Source organism: Glossina fuscipes, unplaced genomic scaffold, assembly GCF_014805625.2.
Source record: "Glossina fuscipes isolate IAEA_lab_2018 unplaced genomic scaffold, Yale_Gfus_2 74580, whole genome shotgun sequence".
NCBI classification, from domain to species: domain Eukaryota; kingdom Metazoa; phylum Arthropoda; class Insecta; order Diptera; family Glossinidae; genus Glossina; species Glossina fuscipes.
Window position 1 is genome coordinate 4,515 of NW_024004431.1, and position 27,452 is coordinate 31,966.

The window sequence follows — 27,452 nt, forward strand, 5'->3', positions numbered from 1 at the left end:
AGAAAATGAATATATTCCTTATGCTATTAAATCGTTACAATGAAAATTTTACAAAAAAATCATAATAAACCTACCTCGATATTTTCATCCAATGATGAACCTACTAATCTCTGAAACGTTAAAGAAACTAACTTCATATTCGATTTTTTATTTTGATTTACCAAAATTGTTCTGCTTTACAATTTTGAACCTATATATATCAATGTCCTGGATACCACAATTACCATAGATTACATAATTCGAAAGCAATTCACGTCTTGTATTATATTAAATATTAACACCAAGAAACCAACATTTCAAATTCCAAAATTTCTCATTTATTCGTTGCTTTTACTGCTCATACCAAAACATAATGCAACATCATTTACTAAATTAATCAATTTTTACATTTTTAATTTAATTTTATCTTTTATTTTTCTTTTTTAAGTGCAACGAATCAAAGAATTTAATTCTTTTATAGATATTTGTTTCGTTTTGTAATACTTTAAAAATAAATTGGTTGGCAACCCTAATCAAAATTCCACAAGTTACGCAAACATATGTTTTATCTATCTTCACTTGTAAAACCAATTTTCTGAAATTTTACTAAAAAGAATTTTACGTTTACTTACCTTTCCATTTATATACACAATGTATTTCTTAATATAAAAAAATTTTTATACTTACGATGTATTTATGAAACGGCTAATTTTTGCTAATTACATTTTTAAGGTATAAATGTTAAAATCTCATCACTTGTGCTGTTGCTTTACGTCTCTACACTTTTCTTATGTAAACCATATTGTACACGACGTCATAAAAATATATATGTAAGTATATATACGCTTTGTAGCTTCATTTATACGTACCCTCTGCCCCTCTGCTAAATAGATAGCAAACAGTCAAAGCGATCAAACCGACTACGCAGTACAAGGGTAACAAAGCAACTATTAGAATTTAAACGAAACTCACCCGTATTTAAGCATTTACTTGAAGGCCGATAACACGAAGTGATATTCACGGCGAATTCATTTATCTATTTTGCTTTCGCCTTGAGTGCGATTCACTTTTGCTTACGCACGTTGACGTTCATGTTGCTGTCTCAGTCTCAGTCCTAAGTCCATATGTACCTAGAGTTACGCGACGAGTAAAACTAAAAATGCTTGACAACATCATTGCCTCAGTAAAACGGTTTAGTTGATTTTCGTTATTCTTACTGAACTACTAAAACGTGAATCACAAAAAGTTATTATTTTTTATTGCAGTTATATAAAAAAAAGGTTATTAAATCATCGTTAGCAAAAAAAAAACCAACTGCAGCGAGAAAGGAAATATGTTAAAGCAAAGCAATTTTTTAGTCTTGCTAAATTTATTAATGTATCATGCAAATAAAACTTGTTAGATTACATAGCTACACAAGGATTTTTTTGGTTTTATAATTTTCCTTTACTTTTTATAATTAATGCTTACGCACATATGTGCCTATGACCCAAGTGCACACTGTTCAATACTCAAAAAAAATATACATATTGAAATTAAAGGTAAGTAAGAACTTTTAACTTTAGAATATTATCCATACTTTTGGATGATAAGTGCTTTGCATATATTAAACAACGTGAGTTTTTCTCCTTTGTTCATGTCTACCATATTTGTTTTTTTTTTCGTTTTTTTTTTATTCGTAACTAGTATACATACAAAGTTCTTTAATGACTGTTTTTGCAATTGTTTTTATTTGTGTGCCCTACCCAGTAGTTTTTAATGTGTTGTATATGCATACAAACCTAAATTATCTGAAGTAAGTCAAAAAAAAGAAATAAAAGCGAAACGAGCTTTTTTTTTTTGCGTTGCAAAAGCTTTCAAATAAAACAAGTCTAATCAAGTATCTGAGGAATTTTAAGTCGAAAGTGAAGTAAATTAATTGTTTTTTATAATTTTCCTCAAGACTCCAAAGAAATGGTTTTCCAATAATAATTGAGGGTAAGTACACTAAAATTTATTTCATTTATAGTTATATTAGGGGAAAACGTATAAAATATAAATGAAAGTCACGATTTCCACTTTGTTGCAAAACCTAAAGAAAGTGTTCTATTGATTGTGGTATTGATTTAGCACAGCTTTTTTAAATTCTCAAAGTGATTTTTACTCTCGTTTTTATGGTTCTTTTCTTCTTAATTACATGTGAAGTAATTAAGAAAAATTAAGCCGTCCAGCGCCAAGGATAAACAAAATGAAAAAAAAAGTAGACAAACAACATTGGTTGTTGGTAAGAATTATGTTGTATTCCGGGAACCTCGGATGATAATTTTGAGTACGTGCTATTAACGAAATGAATAAAAAGTGTTTGGTCTAGGGCTTTCCTCAGTCTATCACTATGCGTTTTATCACATTAAGTAAAAATATATAATGAAATGTCTTTCTAACACATATTTACTAAAATATCAGTAGTTTTGTTATTCCGATTCCACTATGGGGTAGGTTTTTGGGAAATGTTCTTTCGTCGAAATACTTTATTGCTCCTCGATTTAGCGACAAGAATATATTTTCTAAGTTAAGCCAACTATAAGATCTAAGGTACGAGAGGGATTAGACATGTGGAATATCATATGCAGCCTTTTTTACGCTATCAAAGTTTGATTTGTATAAGGCCCTCACGATTCTAAACTCTTCTGAACAACGGTTACTATCTGTTTTATATTGTATTTAAGAAAGATCGGTAAATTCCTTCGCCCTTAGTATAGCGTTTTCATGAACATAATTTGAACAATGGCTCGATTTTTTGTGCAGCACTCGAGCTTTCTTATGGAAAAGTCAAAATATGCTGCATATAACAAGCTTTTAAATTGTAATGTTGTAATGTTATGAAATTTGGACTCATCTAAAAGTTGGTACTATCTAAAAATGATATAAATTCGTTTGTTAATAGTCATCCTACGAAATTTTGAGTGCTTTGCTATCTCAGCTGATATATAAGACGCTATTTAATCCAATCGCTTAAAAAGAATTGCCTTGTACAATTTAAAATGTCAAGATCATCTAACCGTAAAATTTATATTATGAAGTGAATTCTCAAAACCGAGATAAACATTTGTATATTCAGTTTTTAGGCACGTTTTTCGTCACGATTAGATTTTTGAATCCATTGAATTGAAAATAAGCATTCATGTGAAATTTGAAAAACGACTTGAAGTTGAGTTGAAAACTAATTTTTTTTTGCGCAATAAAAAACTATGTGTTGTATAAACCTGCAACGTATGTTAAGACTTGGCACAATAAATGGAAATTATACGGTTTACGAAGTGGTAGTAAATAACTAACATTCGGCATAATTCTTTCCATTCTCCATTTAAATTGAAAACGATTTGGAACTGTTCTGCAAATCAATATATTGCCCGAATTTTTCCGAAATATTCGACCTTTCAATCTTTTCAATGTTATCGTATAAATCTCTAATTATAGGGTTTACTGGGTTTATCCTCCCTTTGTGACACCTACAGGCAGGCGTCAATGAACCGATAATGAAATTCGGCTCTTGTTTAGCATAAGAATCTGTTGATTCTATGAACGCATTCATCTGTCATCCAAAATCAAAAGTATTGAAATAAGAACTTGAAACTTATCACACCTATTCCTACTCAGCGGCTACATATCAGACAGATTCACAACGATATTAAAATCCTCCCCGTGATCATGCCAGCACCAGACCAAGAATTTTAACTTATAATCCGTAACGGATTGAAAACTTCGTGAAAATATATTCTACGGCCAGTTGAAATTTCGTAACAAAAATTTGCATACCCTTTGGTAAGTCTACAATCACCCTCTAAATAAAGCAAATAAATTGTTACTTAAAATCCACAGCAGAGATTGATCTTAACATCTTACGTAAACATCTTACAAGATCATCTAAGCGTCGATGTAATCGGTTAACTACGATATGCACAACTAACAGAACTGCCTTTCCTGCTTATTCGAGTAGGTACGTAGTAGTATCAAAAACTTGCCTCAAGACGAACAAAATTCTGTTACTTGTTTGAAGTTTCTAACATTTTAAACATCTTACCACTTGTTCGCGACTTTATGGTCGATAGAGTTAAATGGTTGCACTTGGTGTCTAGTGAGTCTAAGATTGCCCCTTATAGGTGAAAAATTTTAATCGCTCTCTCTCGCACCTGAGTATACCCACCCTAGTATAAAGTGTGTTTGAGACATCATCTCATTCATTATCTCAGTAAATAAACAAGGAGCGAAACGTACGAAGTCAACTTCGTAATGAGTTCGCATTTGAAAATATTTTTCAAGTCCTATAACAGTTTCCAACATAATGAAAAGTATAAATATTTTCCGGCTATGTTGTCGTTGGCTGTTATTTGTGGAATCGGAATAGTTTTTACCTATCCCATAGGACGTAATATATTTCTCTTCTGGTAAAAATTAGAGAGAAACCTCTCATTATCAACATGTTCTTAAAAAGCGTGCTTATTTCTTAACCAAATTCAATGGATTGCGGTCCGTTTACTTAGATAGAAATCTGTTGTTGTGTGTGCATTCCTTGACTTGGTTCCTACTGCCTGACCCTAAAGATAACTTCGAATGTGCCGTCAATGAAAATAACAATATGAAATTAGAAACTAGCGCAAGTCGTTTACCAAATATTAAAGCGAAAAATTTAACTTGAAGTATACTAAACCAAAGATCAGAAAAGTAAGTTTAAGGTTATGTCCATTTTTCGCGCGCAAATTCTGCAAACAGATAAATATGTAACTTTCATGCACATATCAAAATGTTTTAATAAAAAGTGAACTGTTGGACTATAATCACACCCGACAAAATGATCTTCCTCTGCAAATCGTCGAAAAGTGTCTGGGTGCGTAAAGCTAATTTTTTCTAAATTTCTAACGCTAAGGTATAATACAACTTACATTAAATTTTTATAGAATGCCAACATATCCTACGTTGTCTACTTTACTCTTGTTTTTCGATGTGAAAGGCATCTTTGTAGTGCAACTACAGTTGGAGTGGTATCTCGTAATATTGAAGAAATACGCAACTGGGACATGATCTGCCATGGTTTTTGATTACAATATCGACAATATATGGACGAAATAATCAGTTTCAAATGGTTAAAGTGCGAATAAAAAATTATCGAATTGGTTATTAATCGTATGAGTTGTTTCTGGAAACTTATCAATAATCGAATCGAATTTATTGAAAGTACTCTGGTTAAAATTAAAACCAAATGTTGCAACTTTAAAAGCTCCACAATTTCGCCTTATGTGTTTTTTTTTCCCCACTAATTCTTGTTGCCGAACTTAGATTGTTAAGCAAATATTTACGGCAGTCCACATTCGAAGCTTTAATATTTTACACGGATTTTCTATTAGCTTAAACAAGACATTCTTCTGAATTAAGGATCAGTAATAAGGGGAGACTCATATGCTTACTAATTCCGATACAAATCGAAATTAAACGAAATCACCGAAATTCGAATGTGCACTCACAAGCACATTCCAATGATGTAGTAACTTTATTGTCGGAGACCCCCCGCAAAAAAACCCTTATCTTCTGAACAAAACTTATGATTCTTAAGCGGTCTAATAAATTTATTATAAATTTAGCTGTTTGCATTGCGACTAATTTGAAGATAATCATTTGGCAGAGGCAGCAGTAGCTTTTTAAACAATATAGTCTTGATTTCCGATTTTGACTAAAGCCATTCACATCCTCGCTATATTTATCCGGACAACGTACGCTCCTCGTGATATTCAGATAATGAAAAAGGGTACTGAACATGTTAATGAAACTCACACGTTCGTAAAAGTGGAGATAGAAATCAGAAACTTGAAGACTCATCCCTTCACTTCTCTAACGAATTTTCGCTAATACATGCATTTTGCGAAAACTAGTCAGATCTTTTTGCTGCTCAAAATTATGTGTACTTTCGATCTTTTCTGAGCCTTATAGGCCACATGATAAAGTCATGTAGCTATCTGCAATACCTATAACAGTGTTTTCATACGAACTTGCCTGCCACATGTCAAGTGAATGTAAAAATAGTCCAAATATTTTTAATGATTGGGATATCAGTTCGGCCATTTTGCAACTTTCCTCTGAATTTGATAAATACTTGAATCAAATTTTAAATTGTCATATTTTAAAGACTTTAAAAGGTATGCTTCTAGAATGTAATGGAAAACCATTGTGTTAAGCGCTCATTTAATGAAATTTATCGTCGTCGGGTTCACTTCGGATCGTACTCACAGCAGGTTTAATTTTGTTTATATAGGACTTAGGATCTCTATTTTTCGAAGAGTTCTAGAAGAGGAAAGATTAGGCACATAAATCTTTTCACAAATAATAAATAGATATTAAAAAGTTTGGATTAAACTTTCAACGATTCAAACAAAATATATTTTGGGAACTAAAGAAGGCAAAATTTCTTTCCTTTTTGCCTTCCATAACTGATATGCATCGGTTAAACTTGCCAGTGAGAGAGGGAAAGGGAAATAATTGATTAGAAACGTCCTGAAAGTATTCTTAGTCACGGTATTATATGTAAAAAGGTTTATTAAAAAGTTCTGCAAATCAGTTACCATATGCGTAAATAACATTATTTTATTTTCTTTTTAAAACTCTAACTTAACCCCCCAAAAATTTTCTTGACATTTCTTTAAAATAAAAGAGAAAAAATTCATTCCTCTAAAGTCCACAGAGCTCATCCAAGCAAAACACGAAGCCAAATGCAGATAAAAAAGTACAAATTTTAACTCGAAGCGAATTATAAGCAGCTGTAATCAGCTGTTTTTGCTCGCTGCGGCTTCAGCTCTGCTGCAGTTGACTATTACGTTAGCTGCTTTTTATACATTTGGCGTCTATCTTTTAGTTATTATTTTGCGTTCAACTAGTCGATACTTTATTTTATAAAATTCGTATTAACAGACCATTTAATTTTATTGCCAAAAAAATTGAAAAAAAAGTATTAAGAAGTTTCGTAGAACTATTTTAAAAGCCTTAAATGAATAAAGGGTTGTTCGCTTATATGATTATTAATAATTTGTATTCGTGGGTAGTTGCGTGTGTATTTCATTTAAAAAAGAAATAATAGATAATATAACACGAAGTTCGCATTTGCACATTAGTTTTAAAGTGCCGAACCGACCAGAAAATTTATAACAGAAGAAAAACAAAAATCTTCTGGAATAACTTTCGATAATTTTTGCAAAGAAGATTTTAAATATGCGTACATTCGGCTGTGTGTACCTTTAAGTTGTTTTTTTTTTTGTTAAAACAGGTAAAAAAATGGAGAATGTTTTACATAAGAATTCTTCGGCCATTTTCCGTAATTGTCGTTGCCGCTATTCTCTTCCTTTCTTATTTAGGGGAGAAATTAAGGATAAGAAGAAATATTGCCACATAACGCTTTGTATAATTTATGAAAAATTGTTCTTAAGGGGTTAGTTATTGAAGTTTGTGTGTGTGTGACTTGAAGTAAAACACGAGCATGGCTTTACAATTTTTTTTTTGGAGTTTCACTGACAAATTGCATATATTAAAAGGCATGACTGTTAGAATTTATAGCAATATCTGTAATCATTTTTCTGGGGAAAACGCTTATATTGTGGGAATACCCTTGACTGTTTAAACAGTGATGGTTCAAAGCTACATGTTTCGGTTAGCGAATTTATTTCGCATTTCTAGCTCACTCGGACACTTCTTAGTCTAATAACAATGAAACACTCAGTGAATTGTAATAAAACACTATCAATCAATAAACGGCGGCACTTCAAATTCAAATCATGACCATAATCATTCATTTCCCCACTGGTTCTAGCCTTGGGTATCCAAAATATAAATCATCGTTAGTGTCTTTGCATTAACATTTAGATAAAGTAGCCAATTTGTCGCCGTTGCATACTAGGGACTGTTGTCCCTGATCAAATGTGTAATTTTAAGTGTTCAATCGTTATACGATTTTTGAGACCTGTAAAACACTTCCACCTGGATACATGTCTGAACTAAATTATTTGAGAAATCGGTGTAAAATTCAAGGTGCATCCAACCGAAAGTCGAAAGTTACGAATACTAACGTTCATACTATATTCTAATTACATGCTTTGCTTATTATGAAATATATCGAAACCTCTCACTGCGACATCGATTCTAGTATATCGCTTGAGAAGTGATGATTCTTCTCTGACGTCAACGGTCTCTATTCTTCTTATTAATTTAGCCGGAGAAATAAATTCTAAAACTAAAGTCTTAAAGCACTAGCATCTCAGGCTATTGACTTTAGCGAAAAGCTTACATGTCTCTGAAACAATAAGAACAAAAAGACATACTAGATAGATATCTAGAATATTTGACAAATGATAATCTATTACTCCTTTATATCCATAAACTTAAAGAGTGCTCCACTATGACGCACAGCCAATAATAACAAAAGCAGAGGGTTTCATTTACGAAAGTCGACGCCTTTTGTTGATCTTATTATATTATTATAAAAACTATTTTCATGAGAATTAATGCATTTAATTGTAAAGTCGGCATATAAATTTGAACAACACTTAGTGCAATCCGCTTGGAGTTTTATTGCCCGTTAGCGGGTTGTTAATGAATCAGCGAATTTCCTCCTTTGATCAACAAACTTTTCGAATTCGATATAAACATTTACTTGCAAGCTCCTGCAAATAATGTAAAAAAGACAAATAAAGTCAGGCTTTGACTGAGGCTATTGCTTCGTTCAAGTTTCTTCTGCTGTGAGCTCTGCGCAAGTACTTATCTTTCAACTTGTATTGAAAACTAATGCGAATGCGCATTAACAACAATGCGATGCGCATGTACGAGACCGATGAAATTGCATTATTATAACATTTTTCAACACTCCATGGATAGCCGTAGAAACTAAAAACCCCAGACTCTGCCTTTGATAATTGTGTGTATATACTTTGGCTTCATTTCTTTTATTTATTTAACTTATCTGAACAGAAGTGAAAAGAAAAACCTTGACTTCAACAGATAAATTGATTCTTCTATCACCATTAAACAAAAATATGTACATATATATATATATATACGTTTGAGTGACAAACGTAATTTGCTCTTCAATACAGTAACTATTCCTGAAATAATATTCACTTAGGCAGCAAGAACCTAACACATCTAAGCGCATCCACTTATCCTAAATGAATTATATCATTCATATTGGACGATTTCCCGCAACATGTTCTTCAGTGAAGGAGTAATAAATTTTGAACTGACTATAGAACTAAATGCTATTTGCATTGTGACTCTCGCATTCGCCCACTGGGATTTACGGTGCGAGTGCTCATTTTAGTTAATTTTGTTATTAATATCGGCTTGTCGAATATCATTAAAAATTTTAATTACATTTTAAATGTTCAATAAATACATCTGCGTTTTAATCAAATTTTGAAAGCTCGATAAACTTGCATAGTAAAGCCTGCCACGATAAACCAAAAGTAATTAAAATTTTAATTTAAGCTGGAATAAACAATACAAATTTAGCCATTTTCTCTAAATAATCGGTGATCTCTTTGGAAAAGCGAACGCATTAACAATTAATTTAATCGAATGCAACATATCGCGATTCCCGCAATCCTAGTATTTCACAAACAGTGACTTCGATGTTTTAATTTCGAATGGATCCTGGAAATGTTAAAAGCGCAAGTCCTCGATCGTTTCTTTAATTATAGGTAACAAAAATGTACGCAAATAATTCAAGCGACCAGGCTTTTGTACCACTTTCGTGTCAATGTTGACAATTTCCATTTTTACATCGATAAGTTTACAAGTTTTGATGATAAGGAACATTTACCGAAACTGTAAATATACATTAAATTTTCGGATATAGTCATGAATGAAGTATGATTAGGTTATCTCAATATGTGAAACTTTCTAAGCTTAGAGAAAATTTTAAAAAATGTTTTCATTTTATACGATTTTTTGACTATGTGGGGGCAATACATTGTCGGAATATAAAGTTTTGTAAAATATGAATGTTCATAACGAAAGAGACGAGGCGACTTTCTGTTTTGCTTGTTCTCTTCATTGTTCATTGTAGCCAGATGTTTTTTGAGTCATTTTCTTGGTTTATTTCTATGTTTACTCATAAATAAAAAGTGTTGCCGTGTACGTGAAATCTCAAACTGGTTAACATTAAGTTAAATTTCACGCATACATAGTGTTCATTGATGCAAACAGGGGAATCTATACCTGTCTGCGTTGTTAGATGAGATCGAAATTGACAATTTCTAGATTTGTCTCAAGTTCTTGTTTATATAGATATATATAGCTAAACCTAAAAATGCAGCTCTTAATCTTGTCTGTTAAATGTGTTCGACAGTTTGAGCGTCATCAACTCTATATAAGTTGGACGGGTATGAATAGAAATAGTGTTTCCCCGGTTCGAAATATGTGGTGCATTTTTTTTAAAGTTCATTTCTTCTCTTTACAGGGAAATTTTATAATACGAGGTTGATCTAAGCTTTTCACTAACGAAACAATGACCGAAATGCAGTATGAAGCAAAATTTAAGGAAATGCAAAAGTACTTACCCTTTTTGGAGAAGGTCATCAGTAAATTAAAACTTAGTAATGATGAGCAGCCGGATAATCCTCGTAAAGCACAATTGCAAAAAATGGAAATGTTGCTTGATTTATTAACAAACAAAGGGAAAAGGTAAAAGAATTTAATTTTATAAAATTTAGAAAAATAAATCATTCATTTTTTTTTTTTTTAATTTTAGCCTAAAATTAGAGACTTTGCTAAAATGTGAAAATATTTTAATGAAATTACATTCAAAAATTGAAAAGGTAAGTGACGATGACTGCTAGTATCGTGTGAAGAAATTTATTATATTAAGAAGGAAATATAGGAGCTTTCAGTTCCTTCTTTAAGAGATGGGTGAATATGCATTATTATAATAATGCAAAGTGTTAAACGTTTAGGGCGTTGCTTGCAGCTTGCATTGAATTATTGCAACGTAACCGTGTAGTTCATGAAATACTTATCACATAATTTTATTTTATTTACGTTAATATAACTATTTGCAACTTCCAAATGCAAAATGCGGGAAAGACGAAAACTGACTACCTATAGTGCTGAACAGAGCGTACGCCGTTACATCGTCTATTGCTGCAGTGTAACAAAAGTTATGCTTGGTACATTATATATAGAACTCGGATAAAAAGTCAGCAAGAAACGATGCGGAATTCATAAAGGATTAGTATTTCTAACTTGCCTCTTCTTCTGCAAAATATATAATTTTCAATTTCAAAACTAAGTAAAAGTAGTGAATAGAAAATTTCAATTTTCTTAACAAAAATGAAACTTTGAATTTACTAAAAAAGTTACTAGTGCGAACACTTATTGATTCCTTTTATTTAAATATACCTTTTCTGGTGTCTTGTTTTAGTTTTCTTTTCGTAAGTTTCTTATCTTCCATACATTTTTTTTTCAGTCGCTCCTTTTTTTATAATAGCATTTATTATTTGTTTACTATCGGCATAATTATTTTTGTTCGTCAAGCAAAAACTTGGCATCATTTGTGCGGCTATACGGAATTGAAACAACCCTACATGCAAATGATTCTATATAGAACGGCATTAGTACTGCGAATACTATATAGAATGCGATCAAAACCTCACTTATATGTAAACACGTGCGACCATCGTATATTTTGACATTTGAGCTCGCAACGCATATGTATAACTCGTGTTCAGTTTCGTAGCGGTAGACACAATTCTATTGGAAAACGAACCGAGAAGAATTAGAATTATTCTCGAACAATATTTTTTGCAAAAAAAAACAAGGCTGTTCATTTAAGATTTTTTTCTTTTTTTTTTGGATCATTTTATGCACCAAATATTTAATTAGACACGTACATTGCAGTCTGACGAATCTATCATCTCGGATAAGCTAAGAGGTAACCAGCAAGATGTGTATGATTTGACTGGACCTGAAAGTCCACCGCCACCAGAACAAAATGCTTCAGAAGAGCATACACAACCTGTAGAAATACCTACTGAAAGACGTTGCTCTCCTCTATTAATTAAAGAGAGAAAATCTCATCACTACAATCATCACCACAGTGATCAACACCAACGTTTAAGCATGCATGCAAAACCTTGTAGTTCTCAGTCTCAGCGTCATAATTACTATAATCGTCAAGATCAAGATCATCGTTACAATTTTCAAGAACGAGCGCAGACGAAAAGTAGTCTACATCACTCACCATCAATATCGCAAGCCCAAAGAGAGTCCAATCAGCACCAGCATGATAAACATCGTCATAGGAATATCGATGAATCTGCTAAAATATCATCGCGTTCTTCACAATTTCAAACAAAGTCAGTCGATGAACAATATGTACAAAAAGTGAAAGTCGTCATAACTGAATCGTCACCGCCCGATGATCATCGGCAAGATTCGAAGACTTGTCTTAAACTACCTCAAGACGCTGCCGAGCCTATACAAAAAGTTAAAGTGGTTATAACCGAACCGCCATCGTCTGAAGTAACTCGACAACACTTCCCTTCATTACCCTCTTTTAATAAAGCGGCTCGTTTTACTACGAATAATAATATTGATGTCCTAGAACATTGTCGTAATTCTGCGAATTTGCAAAAATCTGATAACGCTGTAGAAGATAATGAAGCTTATTCTCCGAGGGAATCATGGGATGAATATTCTAGAAAAACCGATAATATAAAGACACAAAATACTCATTGCGAATTACCTCAGAGTGTTCAGAAATTGGTATTTTCTCGTTTAGGAAATAAAATTGAAAATGAAAAGCCTGCTGAATTAAAAGACTCAAGATCGCCTTCCACACATTCAGCCTTACCAAAATCCATACCCGCGCGTGTTACTCCTATACCAGAAGTGTTGAAGAGTCCACCACTTTCGGCTAGTGATATTACTAACCTGTTAAATGAAACATCGGATGATAACATGGACAATAGTCTTTCAGAAATTGGACAAAGAAGACCAAAAAAACCAGATTCATCCCGTTCAGTTAAATATGATACGCCTATAATGACTTCATCATCATTAGACTTTGTGCGCAAGAAGTTTGCATTGATAGCCAAGCTGGAAGGGTCTGATAAAAAAATCCCTTCATCGACTTTAAATCGTTCGACAGATAGTCCAGCAAGCCCGTCGTCTTCTTCGCTGTCCGGAACCCCTACTGAACGCCTGGCTCTTAAATACAATCCTCACCCGCGTTCAGAAAGGGAATGGTCCGTTTCATCGCATGAAAGCTATGGTACTAGCGGTGGAGGGTATTTTCCCAAGACTAGGGACGCACATTCATATGCAAATAACAAATTGCCCACGGTAACAGTTAATAATGTAAATGTTTTGCCTACTATTAATTTAAACGATCCACGTTTGAAGCGAACCAACTCTATCATACCAACGCAGATTTCGCCCACTTTAACAAAATCTCCCCTTTTGTGTAATCAAATTGTAGCAAAGACTATTCCAAAGCCATTCGGCGGATCTCGAAACGATCCCAGGTTAAACGCAGCTGCTTCGCGAACATCTTTGGATCTTCATTCTCTAGGGTTTTCTAAAACTAGTGATATATCTTATCAGTGGGAAAAGAAAGAAACGACATTAGCAACTGGTAAAACAACAACATCTTCCAAAAAACCCAGCAGCAAACCTTCGGATTATAGCTCTGAAGAAAATTGGGATTCTGAACCTGAAATGTCACCAAAAATTAAAGAAAAGAAACTAGTTATGAGCGATAAACAACATCGAACATCGCACAATTCTATGGATGCCGATGAGGAAAATTGGGATTCGGATTCCGATGCTCTTAAAACGGCAAAAGGGAAAGGTTCTTTCCCGCCAAGGACAAGCGACGGGAGACAACAGAGATCAAATCTGGGAGTAAGTAACCAAACGCGGACACAGATAAATTCTGTAAATTATACTGCGGACAATCGTGATTCAGACTCGGAAATTCTCAAAATAGCAAAACCTAAAGGTCCTCAAACTGCAAGGCCCAATAGCTTAACACAACAGCGTTCCCAAATATCTGTACAAAACTTTATGAAAAAGGATGCGCTTCTACCTACACCCAACAATCGTTTCAATGCTGCATTGAACGATAAGACGGAGCGCATGAAATATTTGGAATCAAAGAGGTTTAAGGATAACGAACCCAAAACTTATAAGGAATTTCGCGAAGCTAAAGCAAAAGCTCAAGAAGCGGCTAAAAAGGCTGAAGTTAATATAGTAGGGGAAAAAGCAGATGAGAAGAAATTGAAAGAGGCGGATGTAATCACTCCGCAAAAAAAATCCAACTGAAACAAATCTCTCAAAAGAAGGCAAAGGAGAAAAATCAGATTCGTCAAAGAAAGCTTCATCTTTAAATGATAGTAAAAAGAAAATTCCAGAAAAATCTTGCTCGATTACTGAAACGGCTCTGGATAAAATGTATCGTACTCAGAATTTTTGCAATAAGGAATTCGCTATTAATAAAAACAAATTTAAAATTCCTAAAAAAAAGAGCGAAGAACCAATCAGAAAGTCGGAAACGACGGAATCTGTGCCGTCAGAGAAGGCTAGCGAAAAAGCGACGGGCAAACAGACAAACGTCATGATACCAACGGGAGAAGAGAAGAAAGAGGAAACAGGAGAACAAAGTTGCAAGAGTACTGGTCAAAAATCTCTAATAAAAGCTCTGTCCATTAAAACTCCAAAAATAATCTTAAATTCGGTGAAGCGTTCGGAAGAGGTCAAGAAAAATACAATCAAATCGAAAGAAGATGATTTGTCTATGTCTAAAACGTCGAAAATTAACAACAATTCTAAAGGAAAAGATAAAATAAGTGAAAATTTTTCACTGCCGGCTTCTACTAAGATTCCAGAAGGAGAAACCTCTACGCCAAAAATGAAAGACCAAGAAATTAACAGCAAGGAAATTAATGAATCGCTCAACGTGACGCAGGACTCAAAGCTTAAAACCGATGTCGCAAACGAAACTGAAAATATTCGAATTTCTCCAGCAAAGGTCAAGGAGCAAGAGCATCTACCAACTTCAGAATCAGACAAGAAATTAGAAACAGGACAACGGCATGCAGATGACGTAGATGTACACCAATCGGAATTTAAAAAGCCAGAAGGTTGCTCAAGCGAAGTTGCTTTAAATTCTTCTGATACGACTGTTAACGTAACATCCAAAGAAAGTGTCAAATGCTTCGGAGAAGAATCAACACACTTGTCGCGTTCAGCACTGTTCAATGCTTCACGCATTTTACGGAGACGCTCTACAATGATTTCTTATGGTAGTGCGCCGGAGGTCGATAAGGAGAAACTAAGGGAGTCAAATTCTTTGCTTTTCGAAGATGTGCAAGTGCAGCAATGGCGTAAGGAAAACCTGACATCACAATTGATACGACGTAATCGTAACCTGGAGGGTATTTTTCAGAAAACGGATGACAATTGTACAGTTTCGACTCAAAATATAATAAGTGGGAAACGACGCACTCGAGCCTCCATCAATTTTAACGAGACACAAAACGTTAAAGCAATTTTTAATAAAAAACGTGCAACAGGAGTTATAGAAACTAAAAAGGATAATATAAGCCAAAAAAGTGAAGAATTCAAAAACTTAAAAGATGTGAAAACGGGAGGCAGACGTTCGAAGACGTGTACACCTGATCGACAAAATTTGGAGAAGGGACATGGAGATGCTTTAGAATATACAATTGCTAACAATAAAGAAGCTTCAACACGAGAGAATATTAGAAGTTTAGAAGACGTTAGTAATAATGAGAAAGATCAATTTAGTAAAATTAAAAATAATCCTAAAGGGAATAAAACGAAAACGGTGGCAAATGCAAACAAAGAAGACGTGCAAACTAGATCTGGTCTTAATTATCGCAAGAAAGCGAATTCAGGAGGAGTAATTATTGCTAAAGAAATTAAAACTGAAAAAGAAACGACACACAGCAATTAATCGCACCAGGTAACTCTACAGATAAAGAGCTCGAAAATCAGAATAGTGCTGTATCCAGCACTTCAACGGAACTTCCGTTAAGGGCTGTAGAAAAACAAGAGAAAAAACACTTAATACCTTGTGGAACTGAACAGCCCGATGATAATGAACCCAGCAGCTCAGGTGCAAAATCAACTAATCCTACTCCTACGCCCGTAGACGATGAAACTAATCGCCATGCATTTCTAAATGAGTTCGTTCAAGAAATTTTCAAACCAGACTCTAACAAAGAACACATTCTTAGTTTGCTCAGGCAAATTTTGGATAAAGATAAATTTGAGTTCATTAAAACCGTTATTGAGTCGGCCATCAAAAATCATGAAGAACACTTGCCACAAACCCTACAAGACGATTCCAAACCTGAAAAGCATGATAAAGACGTTGATACTCCTGCTGATTCCAACGTACAACCGAAAACGTTGCCACCAGAAGAAAAAGCCAACAATGAATCAGACTGTGATGAACTAAACGAATTAGAAGACACAAGTCGAAGAAAATGCGCGAAAAAAAAACGTAACGAGTTGGATCGTTTAAACGATGATATTCGAGACATGTTTATTAGCAAAGGTGTACTAACGGCCACCGGTAAACGAATGTGCACTCTAATGGCTCAAACCAAAGAAAAGAAAAACATTACAGACGCAAAAAAGATATCAATAAAAGAAGATGAGCAGAAAATTTGTCCTGTTAAAGAAACGGATGTGAAGACTGCCATAATCAAAAAAGACAAAAGTAGAAAATCTAAGAACATTCAACCTCCTTTGCGGAGATCATTGAGACGATCTAAAATTCATCAGGATAATGAAACCACTATAAGCGACGACGAGGTTCAAGTGTTTTCTTGCTTATGTAGCAGTGACGCAGGGGATGAAACCAACTCTAGTGCAATCACTACAACTTCAATTGTTCAAGAGAATTCACAAAGTCGAAAATTGCCCATATTGATACCTATTATCAAGTTGCGTGGAGAAGATGAGACAATAATGGAGCATATAGAAAAAGAAAGGAAAGACAAGAGAAGCAACGATTTGAAAAATCGTAAATTTCAGGGAAAACTTAGTAAAAGTAAAGGTAATAAGACTGACGATAAAACTGCGGACTCCTCAAAGTCAAATGTGGAATCGAAGGAAGTTGGAGATAATAATCTAAATGAAATGGGGTCCGAAAAATCTGTTACACTAAGTAAACCCTGTCCAAAAAGTAAAAAGCTGAATGCGAGTAAGGGACAAAAGAAGGAACGTAAGAGCCAAACGATAGATGAAATTGCAAAAATAAACCCTGAAGTTGGAAGTATTGAACTCGTGAAAAACACTAACATTAATTGGCATAATCAGTCCAAATATATCAACTGGTGTATGATTTGTTTGAAAAAGCTTCAAGGCGCTCATAGCAGTGCGCTCCACTATAGATTGCATCATTGTGAAAATTATGTATCGCGTTTTGCTCCCATTATTCTACAAAAATTCAAGCAAGGAAAACTAGCGAAACCTTTGTTTGGTATAAAAAGAACGGATAAATCGCCCTCCTGGTTCCATCGCTGCTCGTTCTGTTTGACGTATTTCATAAATACGATGGCTACATGGATAGCCCATTATCAGGAACATACTGCAGAATATAAATATGAGTGTTCAAATTGCTTTAGGGGCAGTCAGAGGATGACCACCATTCGTAAACATGTTGGAAGTTATAAATCATGTAAAGGCGCAAAAGTGCTGAACACTCCACTGAAGTTGACTGAATCAAATTGGCTGAAAGCTCATGTATGCCACTTATGTAATTTTGTGCAACTAAAAAGAAGTAATCTTGAGCGTCACTATCTTCTTCAACATAACTTAAACGAAAAAAATGTCGACTTGCTTGGCTACACTATAACGCTTTTAAATGTCAAGGAGGTAGAGTGCGTAGATGAACTTGAGGCAGCTGCCAGAGAAGCAGACGCTTGGAAGAAAATTAAAGCAGAAGAAGAAATTATTGACATTGATGATGACAATAATTCTGATGTAGAGAAATCATCAATCCAGGAATTACAAACACAACAAGACATAAGTACTGAAAATAGCCTCAAAGACAAGCAAACAATTAAAAAACCGATAGTCTGTGAAACCGAAGTTGATAACATCGTGACTGAAACAGCGATGCAACCGGACAATACACAAAACTGCCCGAAGGATGTAATAAACGCTGCTCCCGAAGTTTTAAAGACATCCAGGACGGACAATGAACAGGACTGGCAAGACGAATTACTATGTTTAGCAGCTAAGGCAGCCGAAAATGTGGAAGCAACTAATAAACAAGAAGAAGTAGAAATTCAAAATAAAAAAGAAACAGAAAAATCGTCAGATTTACTGGAAACAGCTGCCAATGTCGGCATAGGAAAGCAAGACAAAATGGTGAGCCCAAACACCAAGAGAGTTGAAACAGTAAATGAAACTGAAGAACCTTTGAATATACTGAAAACTAGTGTAACTATAACAGATCTTAATCGAACTAGATCGGGCAATAAAAGGCTCTCACCTTCACTTCCAATAACTAAAGAGCCTAAACCTAAAATAACTTGTGTTGAAAGCAAAATATCAAGTTTACGATCCTTGGAATCGTTGGATGTAAATCGACCCGAACCTTCCGTATCGACCGAGCCCAATGCGTCAAATGCGGTAACTACGGTACCATCTCAACAGAGAGCAATTGACAACGCTTTTGTGACCAGTCGTAATAGCACAGATTCTCCTACGATAGACACTGTTACTCTGGCACAAAGCTTTGTTCAACTAGATGATTTAACGTCTCAACCGCCAAGAAACGAGAAACCTACTATTTGTACTTCTATAGCAGAACGCATAAGTCAAATCTTTAAGAATATGAAAGAAACTGATCAAGTTACTACATCAACTTGCCAAATGCGGAGTATTGAAGTTACTAAAAAGACACCTGAAATATTGCCTGATTTGAGAGCTGAGGTTTCGCCATCAGATTCGGCTATGGTGTCCGGTAATGAAGATGATGAAGACTGGGAGGACATTGAAATAACAGAATCAGCTCCTAGTACCTGTACTTCAGCAGTGCAGTGTACTGCTAGTGGTGGTAAAACAAAAAATAAAGGTCTATTTCAAAAATTTATATTCAAAGGAGCCAAGCCCAAAAAGCTTACTCAACCTGTAGTATATTTTGGTAAAAAAAAGAGCACTAAGGACAATAAGGAGACTTTATCTTTATCGCAGGCATGGGCAGTCAAAGAAAAGGAGTCAATTGTTATTAATGCTAGTGGAAGTAGCTGCAATCTAGGTTTTAAACCGGTTATCAATATTATAGATGATCTTTTGCCTGATTCTCCGTGCCATGATCCCATTGAATTAGTCCCCGAGTTGGCTCCGTTAGAACCGTTACAAGATCTTAACGACATTTCCTCAATTTTGGACGCCGATCTTAGCGGTAATGATCAGCCTCTGTGCATTGATACAGGCGATCATCAAACTAGCATTGAAGATGCTTTAGATTTCATAAATGAACAGCAAGCGCAAGAGGAAAAGCAACAGCAACAAGTCACAATTTCAAGTTCCCATAAGACAGTGACGAATCGTATACAACATGTTGGCTATTCGTTGATGACTAATGCAGACAGTAAATTTAAATTTTATTGTTTGCTAGATAATTGTTCCTTCCTGTTCTCTAATGATTCGATGGGTTTGGAAAATCACTATATGCTGGAACATGCTGAAACCCGTTGGAGTGGATATTGCGCTATGTGTCAAACCCAGATTTTAACAGCCAATGAAGATCATCCTATAATAAAAGAAATCCGCCACATGGTAGAAAAACACGCAAAACTTGTGAAAGAGACTGAGAAAGACTTTTTAGCTAACGGCAACAGCAACAGTAATAGTGGAGCAAGTGAAGAAAGACCGCGTATTAAATTAAGAAGGTTAACTGGGGATTGTCTGTCGGCGACAAGTTCAGAAAATTCTCTAAACATTGTAACTGCGAACGTCACAAATGTAAACTCACCCACAAATTCATTATTAGGGGCTTTATTGAATGCCAAGCCTCGCCCACCGACTAAAGAAATGCCTGCACCACCTTTGCTACCCATAACAGAACCTTTGTTAATGGATGACTTGCCACCGCTAGATCCTTTAGTTAACTTGCAGATATCCCAAGTCGTTAGCTTAGGGGCACAACAGCAGCAAAAAGGAATAACTAATACAGCACCACCACCATCATTGCAGACTTCTGCTACTTCTGCCCAGTTGCCAAAAATTATGAATGTTTGCAGTTTAAACACTAAAGCAGGAAGTCTATGGAGCCAACACATTGCTAGAGAACGACAAGATTTGGCTGAGGCTTTGGCGGCTTCCAAAGAAATGACACAAATCTTTATGACGCCAAATCAATCTACCAGAAATCCTGCACCAACTCATACAAATGCGACATCGTCGTCACCAGAACCTATTGTGGTGTCAGAGACAGTACCAGTAGCCCAAGCTCGAGCGGGCGATTTTGTAATAACACAAACCCTATCCGCTCAATACGAGGGTCGTCAAACGCAAGAGCCTCAATTGGGTATAAATATCTCCATTTCCTCTGCTAATCTTAATGCTGAACGAACGCCAGTATCGCCATATTCAGGAACAACCGCAGTGCCACAACAACAGTTGCAACAAGGTTCAAAGCAATTCAAATGTATGGGCAATGGATGCAAATACTTAACGCGAGTCCCTGTGGCTATGAGTGACCATCTGCGCTTTCACGAGAAACGAAATTTAAGTTTGAAGCGTGAGTACTTAAACTGCGGTTTTTGCCAATATAAAGCTGACAGCGTGGACAATTACATGAAGCACGCCGAAGAAGCGCATGCCATCGCCAAAACGGGTGTCAATGGAAGTATCACTGGGATAGGAGAGAAAGATACTGCCTCTACACTAAGCCGTAAAATACAAGACATTTTAAGAAACCAAACGAACTCAAAAAAACGCGACTAACAATAGTAATAGCACCCAACATGTCCAACATACTGCAACTGTAGCCACTGAGAAATCGTCATCCGAGAGCGATGAAGAAATTTTTTTGAAAAAACTATCAGAAACTATAGAAGAAATAGTCGCGCCTACTGGCCTGTCTGGTAAGTTACAAAATAATGCGTTTATACACAACTTTCTAGATTTGTTTTTATAGAAAACAAACTTTATCGCTGCGTACTAAAGGAGTGCTTAACCCCTTTGAGTGAGAGTACCTTTAATCAACACGTTATATATCACACCAGCACGAAGGGCTATGCTAAGGATTTGAAATACTACTATAAATGTCCTCATTGTCCCGTTCAGTATCAGCGACCAGCCGGTTTAAAGGCACATATTAAAATACATGCTCGCAGCCGTTTCTTTTGTTATTTGTGTGATCAAACCGCCTCTAATCCTGGTCAAATGCTGAGGCATTTTACCGAAACTCATTGGCATACGTTGAATATGAATACCACTCTACTGTTGAACTTCACCTACAAGGAAGGCCAAAAACAGGAGTTATCAGCCGAAAATAGTTATTATGTGGTATACACGCAACAATTGGAAGAACGTGACGTCAAAGAATTTGGAAAGAAATTGATAGCTGAATGGCAGCGCAAAAAGGCTACGTCAAAAACTCACTTTAAGTCAACAGAAATTGATTTGCTACCTATACAACCAATATTTCAGAGAGAAATAAATTGTGGTGAGTGTGAGTATCGTACAAAAGTACGTACCAATATGTATCGACATCTGCTAATGCATAAACAAACTGAGGCTGCGGGAAAAACTGGTGCAGCTAATATAGTGAAAGTGGCCAGTGTTGATCCCGTCAATCCTGTACCTTGTCTCAATACCAATGAGAAATTTTTTGATAAGATGACTAACTTGGCTTCATCTTCGGTCTTAGCTCCTCATAGCAAAGAGCCGCATAGTGCTGCTACCCTCACGAAACCTGTTTACAAAATGCCATTTACCTATGTCAATGATTCCAAACGTTACACTTGCGGTGCATTGAGCTGTAAATACCTCACACTTTCTGAAGAAATTTTTCGTTCACATTTAACTACTTTACATTGTAAAATTATGATCTATCGCTGTCCGTTCTGCGAAAATGAAGTGTGTAAACGTGGACTTTCCGTTGAACGTATTATCGCCCATTTAAAGTTTCATGGCCCTGAATTATATCGCTGTGAAGAATGCAATTACTTGCACTATTTACGTTTTTTGGTAGAGCGCCACATTAATGAGAAACATGCTACACAAAAGGTGAATCTTATCAAACATGAACGGGTAAAGGTCGGAGAAGCTGATGGCACCTGCACTTCGACTCTATATACTGGTAAGTGGTTTTGAACTTTGCTGTCGTCGAAGTTTAATATGGAATATATTGCAGTAATTTCAATACAGTATTCTTGAAATATTGCTTTCCGAGATAATTAATTCGTTAACCATAATGGACATTGGATATTATTTTTATTGGCAGGCAATGAGCTATATTTGTGTTATGCAATGTCGGTCAGATAGTAGTGGGGGAAGAGAAGGAGATATGAACTGGACGCAACGCACAAGATGTGTGTTTAAATCTGTAATAGACTTGTTTTTAATGTTATTTTTATTTTTCTTTAATTGTTGCTCGGCTCTTTGGTTTTATATCAAAAACATCAATAGTTTTCTTAATTCTCGAGCATATGCGCCGCACAATGTCAATCCTTCCCTATTTCTTTCTCCCACATCAGTATCGACAGCATCCGCTGAGTGAATGCTTCTTATGTCTTTTATTCCAGTTAGCAGTTACACTGTTCATAAGTACAATGTTCGTACAGATTTTTTGCGTTTTTAAAACAAAGTCCGTTTTTTATCGGATGGTGTGGCTTTTGCTTCCACAATTTTTGAAATCTTAGCTCACTTTCTATATTCAACTTTTGTTTATTTAGGGAAGAAGTACAAAGAGACTCTTGATTTATCAAGTTCCAACACCATCGCAATTCGTCCGCAAAATGCTGAGTCATCGCAACCATCGATATCGACGAAATCTAAACACAAGTGGGTGTGCGATTTGTGTGACCATCGAGCAGTAACCTTAAATCAAATACAAAGCCATTGTTCTGCTGAACATGGCCAAAAGCACCAGTATCAATGTGTTCATTGTACTTTCGGATCAACGCAATTGTCACAAATTTTATACCACATTGATGAAAAGCATAGTGGTAAGACGAGAGAGGCTCGGTATATGTATCATAGGGCAGTCAACTCGCAAGGCGATGAAACTAACGCTGTTGATACTCGGCCACTGTGGCAACGCAACGATCCTACACGGGTGCGTCACATTCGCGGTATTCTTATGGAAGATGAAGAGGAATCGGAAAGAAATCGTCGAAGATTCGTTTCTGCTGAAGATGATGAATTCGATGACGATATTAATAATACATTAGAAGAGGAAGTACTGGTTGATGGAGGGAGTACAGAGATTTTGGACAAATCATTCATGAATTCATTCGAATACGGTTGTCTACACTGCAATTATAAAACGAAAAATTTTGCGGAGCTAAAACAGGAACATTGGTCTCAACAGCATAACTCTGACGAGACTAAGGCTAAGCCTTTCTATTTTCGTTTGCTCAGACGTTTTTCTTGTGCAGAGTGCCGTCAATTTGTTGGCACTCACGAAGAAATGCGAATCCATTTAACAAACGTCCACGGTGCTCGTTATTGTGCTGCAGATGTACAGACACGGTGTTCTGAAGACAAATTGCTATGTGGCTACTGTTCATTCTCTTGTAATACTCCGGATCAGTTGTACAAGCACCACCAACGTAGAAGTCATCAACCGCAGGATTTGCGAATTGAGCATGGCTTACAAATGGCATATCTACTAAAATTAGGAAGCACTGAAAAGTTTCTTCAGTGCTGCATATGTAATGAGATTTTTGCAAATCGTACTATGATTGTAGCTCATGCTAGCGAACGTCATTCGAAAGCAGAGGGTTTCTCATTCCGTGAGTTATCAGAGAAGTTGATTTATTGTTGCGTGTTTTGTCAATATGCTAATGTCTCTGAGGGCGAAGCTTGTCGTCACATGATTGGTCATTATGGTCAATTTAAATGCTGTCATTTTTGCCAAGAGCCACAAAATTCATTCGAAGTGTACATGCAACATTGCTACAGTGAACACCGCGAAGGAATTCGAAAATTTAAAGATATATTTCCGTTTAAGGATATTAGAAAGTTCTTGCTACAGCTTTATATTCTCTTTCCTAATGGTTTGGTGGTCAATAAAAGGAATGTGCTTAAATGTAAATATGGTTCATTAAATATCATACATCAAGTTTATTGCGATCTGTGTAAGACTTCACAACAACCACCCATACCGCGACTATCTTTGGGACGTTTGGTAGCTAAAATGGAGCAAGAACAAAAACCGGCGGTTGAATTGCACGCTAAAGCCATTAAAAAGCGTAGATGTACAATAGCAGTGGATTCTAATGAGACAGCTAAATGGCCTATGTTGAAACCACCCAGCCCAATACAGCGAACAATTTCTACAACTAAATCGATAGAAGAAACTTTATCGGCGGTTAAAGAACAACAACCCAAGAAAATAACGCAAAGACGTTGTACAGTGGCTTTAGGCCAAGAGGAAAATCCCTGGTCTATGCAGGCATCTGCAAGAAAATCGCCATTGACAACAGGAATTTCTACGTTAGATAAGAACTCTACGTTACAAACTAGGAAAGTTACTAAACGTCGTTGTACAATAACGAACGAATGCTGTATAGACCTCAACTCTGACAATTCCAACTGTTCTTCCTCATGCTTAGTAAAAGAAACTCTTGCTACCAAAAAACGCAAACTCTCCGATGCTACGCATACACACCCGCCTAACTCGGATATGGAGCCATTCTCATTTTATGGCAAGCCAGCGAATAACGTGGATTTATCTAAAATCTACACGAAAGCCGCTATAGGTGGCTTAGATACTCCAATAACTATAGATAAGTTTAAATTATTATTCAATATAGATGCTCGTCTCATTTTACATAAATATGATCAAAATTATTGTAATTATAAGCACGTAACGAAGGCATGTCCTGCAAATCAAAAGTTTCGTTATACATGAGTTTAGCGTATGTATACTTAACCTCAATTTGTACTTTTGTAATCTTAAATTTATTAAACATATGCTTTTGTTTGCTTTCCTTTTTAAGATATTTACTCTTATTTAATACGAATTATCTATAAAGTAACTATAATTGCGTATATTATATGTACCATGTTTATTTACGCCTTCGTATATTGTCAGCCACTCGGTGATTTAAATACTCTTTCAATAGTTATTAATAAATTTATTATCATTTCATACAAATGATCGCTCCAAACTGAAAGATCGATTTTTGTAATAGCACCTGTAAACATGTCTTCTACGTTAGTTGAAGTTACATACGCATAACCTCACTTTTTACTTATAGTTTAGTACTTATTACTATTTTCGACTTGTTTAATATTATTTTATAAAGAAAATATTTCAATTATCAGAATTACTTTCCTTTTATTTCCCTTAAATTTGATCATTTTTTATAGTTAAAGTAAGGAATAACCAAACGAATGAAGTAGAGATCGGTGAAGCGAATTTTTGTTAGAAAATCTTGTGAATAAATTTTTATAAAAATATACTATATTAAGTGAAAATCAATAGAGCGATAAAAAAATAACGACATCAAGCGTTAAAAACGAGTTAATAATAAAGTACTTCACGTCCGAAACTCCTGGTACGTGCAAGGACTATATGATAACATTTACATACAATGCGGGCAGAAGGCACCGGCAATGCTTGGTTTAGACAAATTGTGGCTGCATATAATTTTCCAAAAAAGAGTTATCACGGTCTTTATCCCCGTTGCAAGTTATACATAAAATTTCTTACTTTCAAAATTTACCTACAATTTTCAAATATCATGCGTTTTAAACGGAATCCCTTATGTATTTACTTAATTGCATAAAATTAATAAAGTGGTTTTCGAAATCTCTAGGAATACGTTAAGAAATGAAAAGACTATGCTTAAAATAAGCAGATAGAAAGTGAAATAAAAATTTTTTTATTTTTATTTGTTTGTTGTAATGGTCACACGTTCCTGTGCACACAATTTCAGCTCTTAGTCTAAATTATTACGAGAAGTAATTTTCGCAATTTTTAGTACTACGAACCAACAAATTATAGACTAAACATTCTCACAAATATCTGCATAGTAAGGGTTGATGGCTTCACAATGTATATTCGTATATATGATATGGAAATGAAATAATCTCTCTGTGGTAAGTGCAAGTAGTATAAAGTACAGCGCTCTTTAAAATAAACTAAAACCTATAAAATGGAATTTTTGAACTATGTTCTGTGTTCCAATATATGCCCACTTTTGCTTGCAAACTTACGGATCTGCAAGAAAAATTTTTTCTTAAAAAGGGCGTCTTTTAAAGAAACAAGATTAGCGCAATGTAGGAGTTAAGCTCTGCAAGACATAATTGTCTGGTGGGGTTTATTGATGGTAATGATGAGAAAGGCAAATCATGACAGCATCGCATAAGCAACATCTGAGATTTACAGCAATTGGTTTCTCGATATGTGAGACGATCAACAGTTGAAGTTAAATCGAGATGAGCCTTTGTTAAGAGCTATCATGGAGCGTTTTGGATTTTAAATTAATCTGTGATCAACAGATAAGTGAGTGCACAAGTTTTCTTCAATCCCACCTTGAAATTTTGTGAGAACAGACGCTGTTGAGCTGACACATAAAATTGTCTCATATATGTCCGGTGATCCACAGATTTCCGTCTGACGATTTCTAGCTTAAAAGGTCGCGACTGTCGAATTGCTGTGTAACTGGAGGAAATCCGGAAGGTTTAGGCAGGCCTTTCCTGCTGTGTGCCAGCAGGAAAGCGGTATTACCCTGGACATGATACACATATTCACTCTGGATAGATTTTGGTCATATTCAAATGAGAAATAAATACGTTAAATGTTCCCCAGTAACTTTTATTCTAATTCAATTAAAATGACCGAATTACCGAAGTGTTAAGGCATTGGCAACATTTTTATTTTTTAAATAAAACGCTAATGCTTCATGCCTGCTATTAGCATTAGTGAAATGGGAACAACAGAAAATGTCAAAATCCGGCAAATGAATACGAATGTGAGACGAAAAATTAATAATAAAGGAATTGTAAAGAACTGCATAAAAAGAGCAACCATAAAATGTAAAGTCTGAACAGAAGCAAAAGTAAGCATCACAAAGTAAATCGCGTAGAGCATTAAATTAAAAAAAAAAAACATTTATTTTTAATTTTTTTTTTTTTTTTCATTCTCTGCCGAAATTTAATATAACAATAAGTTCTGATAATAACTTCAGCTATAAAGGTGAGCGGAAGTTTTTACGATGATTTTAATATAAACAATA

The 27,452-nt window shown here is 35.1% G+C and overlaps 1 protein-coding gene across 1 annotated transcript; it reads left to right on the top strand.

Annotated features, from left to right (window-relative positions):
* On the top strand, positions 1-27,452 carry LOC119643954. The gene is given in 9 exon segments (XM_038043462.1): positions 1-1,520; positions 10,451-10,674; positions 10,742-10,808; positions 11,872-14,299; positions 14,301-15,955; positions 15,958-20,949; positions 20,951-21,122; positions 21,176-22,342; positions 22,938-27,452. Coding segments are annotated over 8 exon segments (12,840 nt in total). The 5' UTR covers positions 1-1,520; positions 10,451-10,498; the 3' UTR covers positions 25,121-27,452.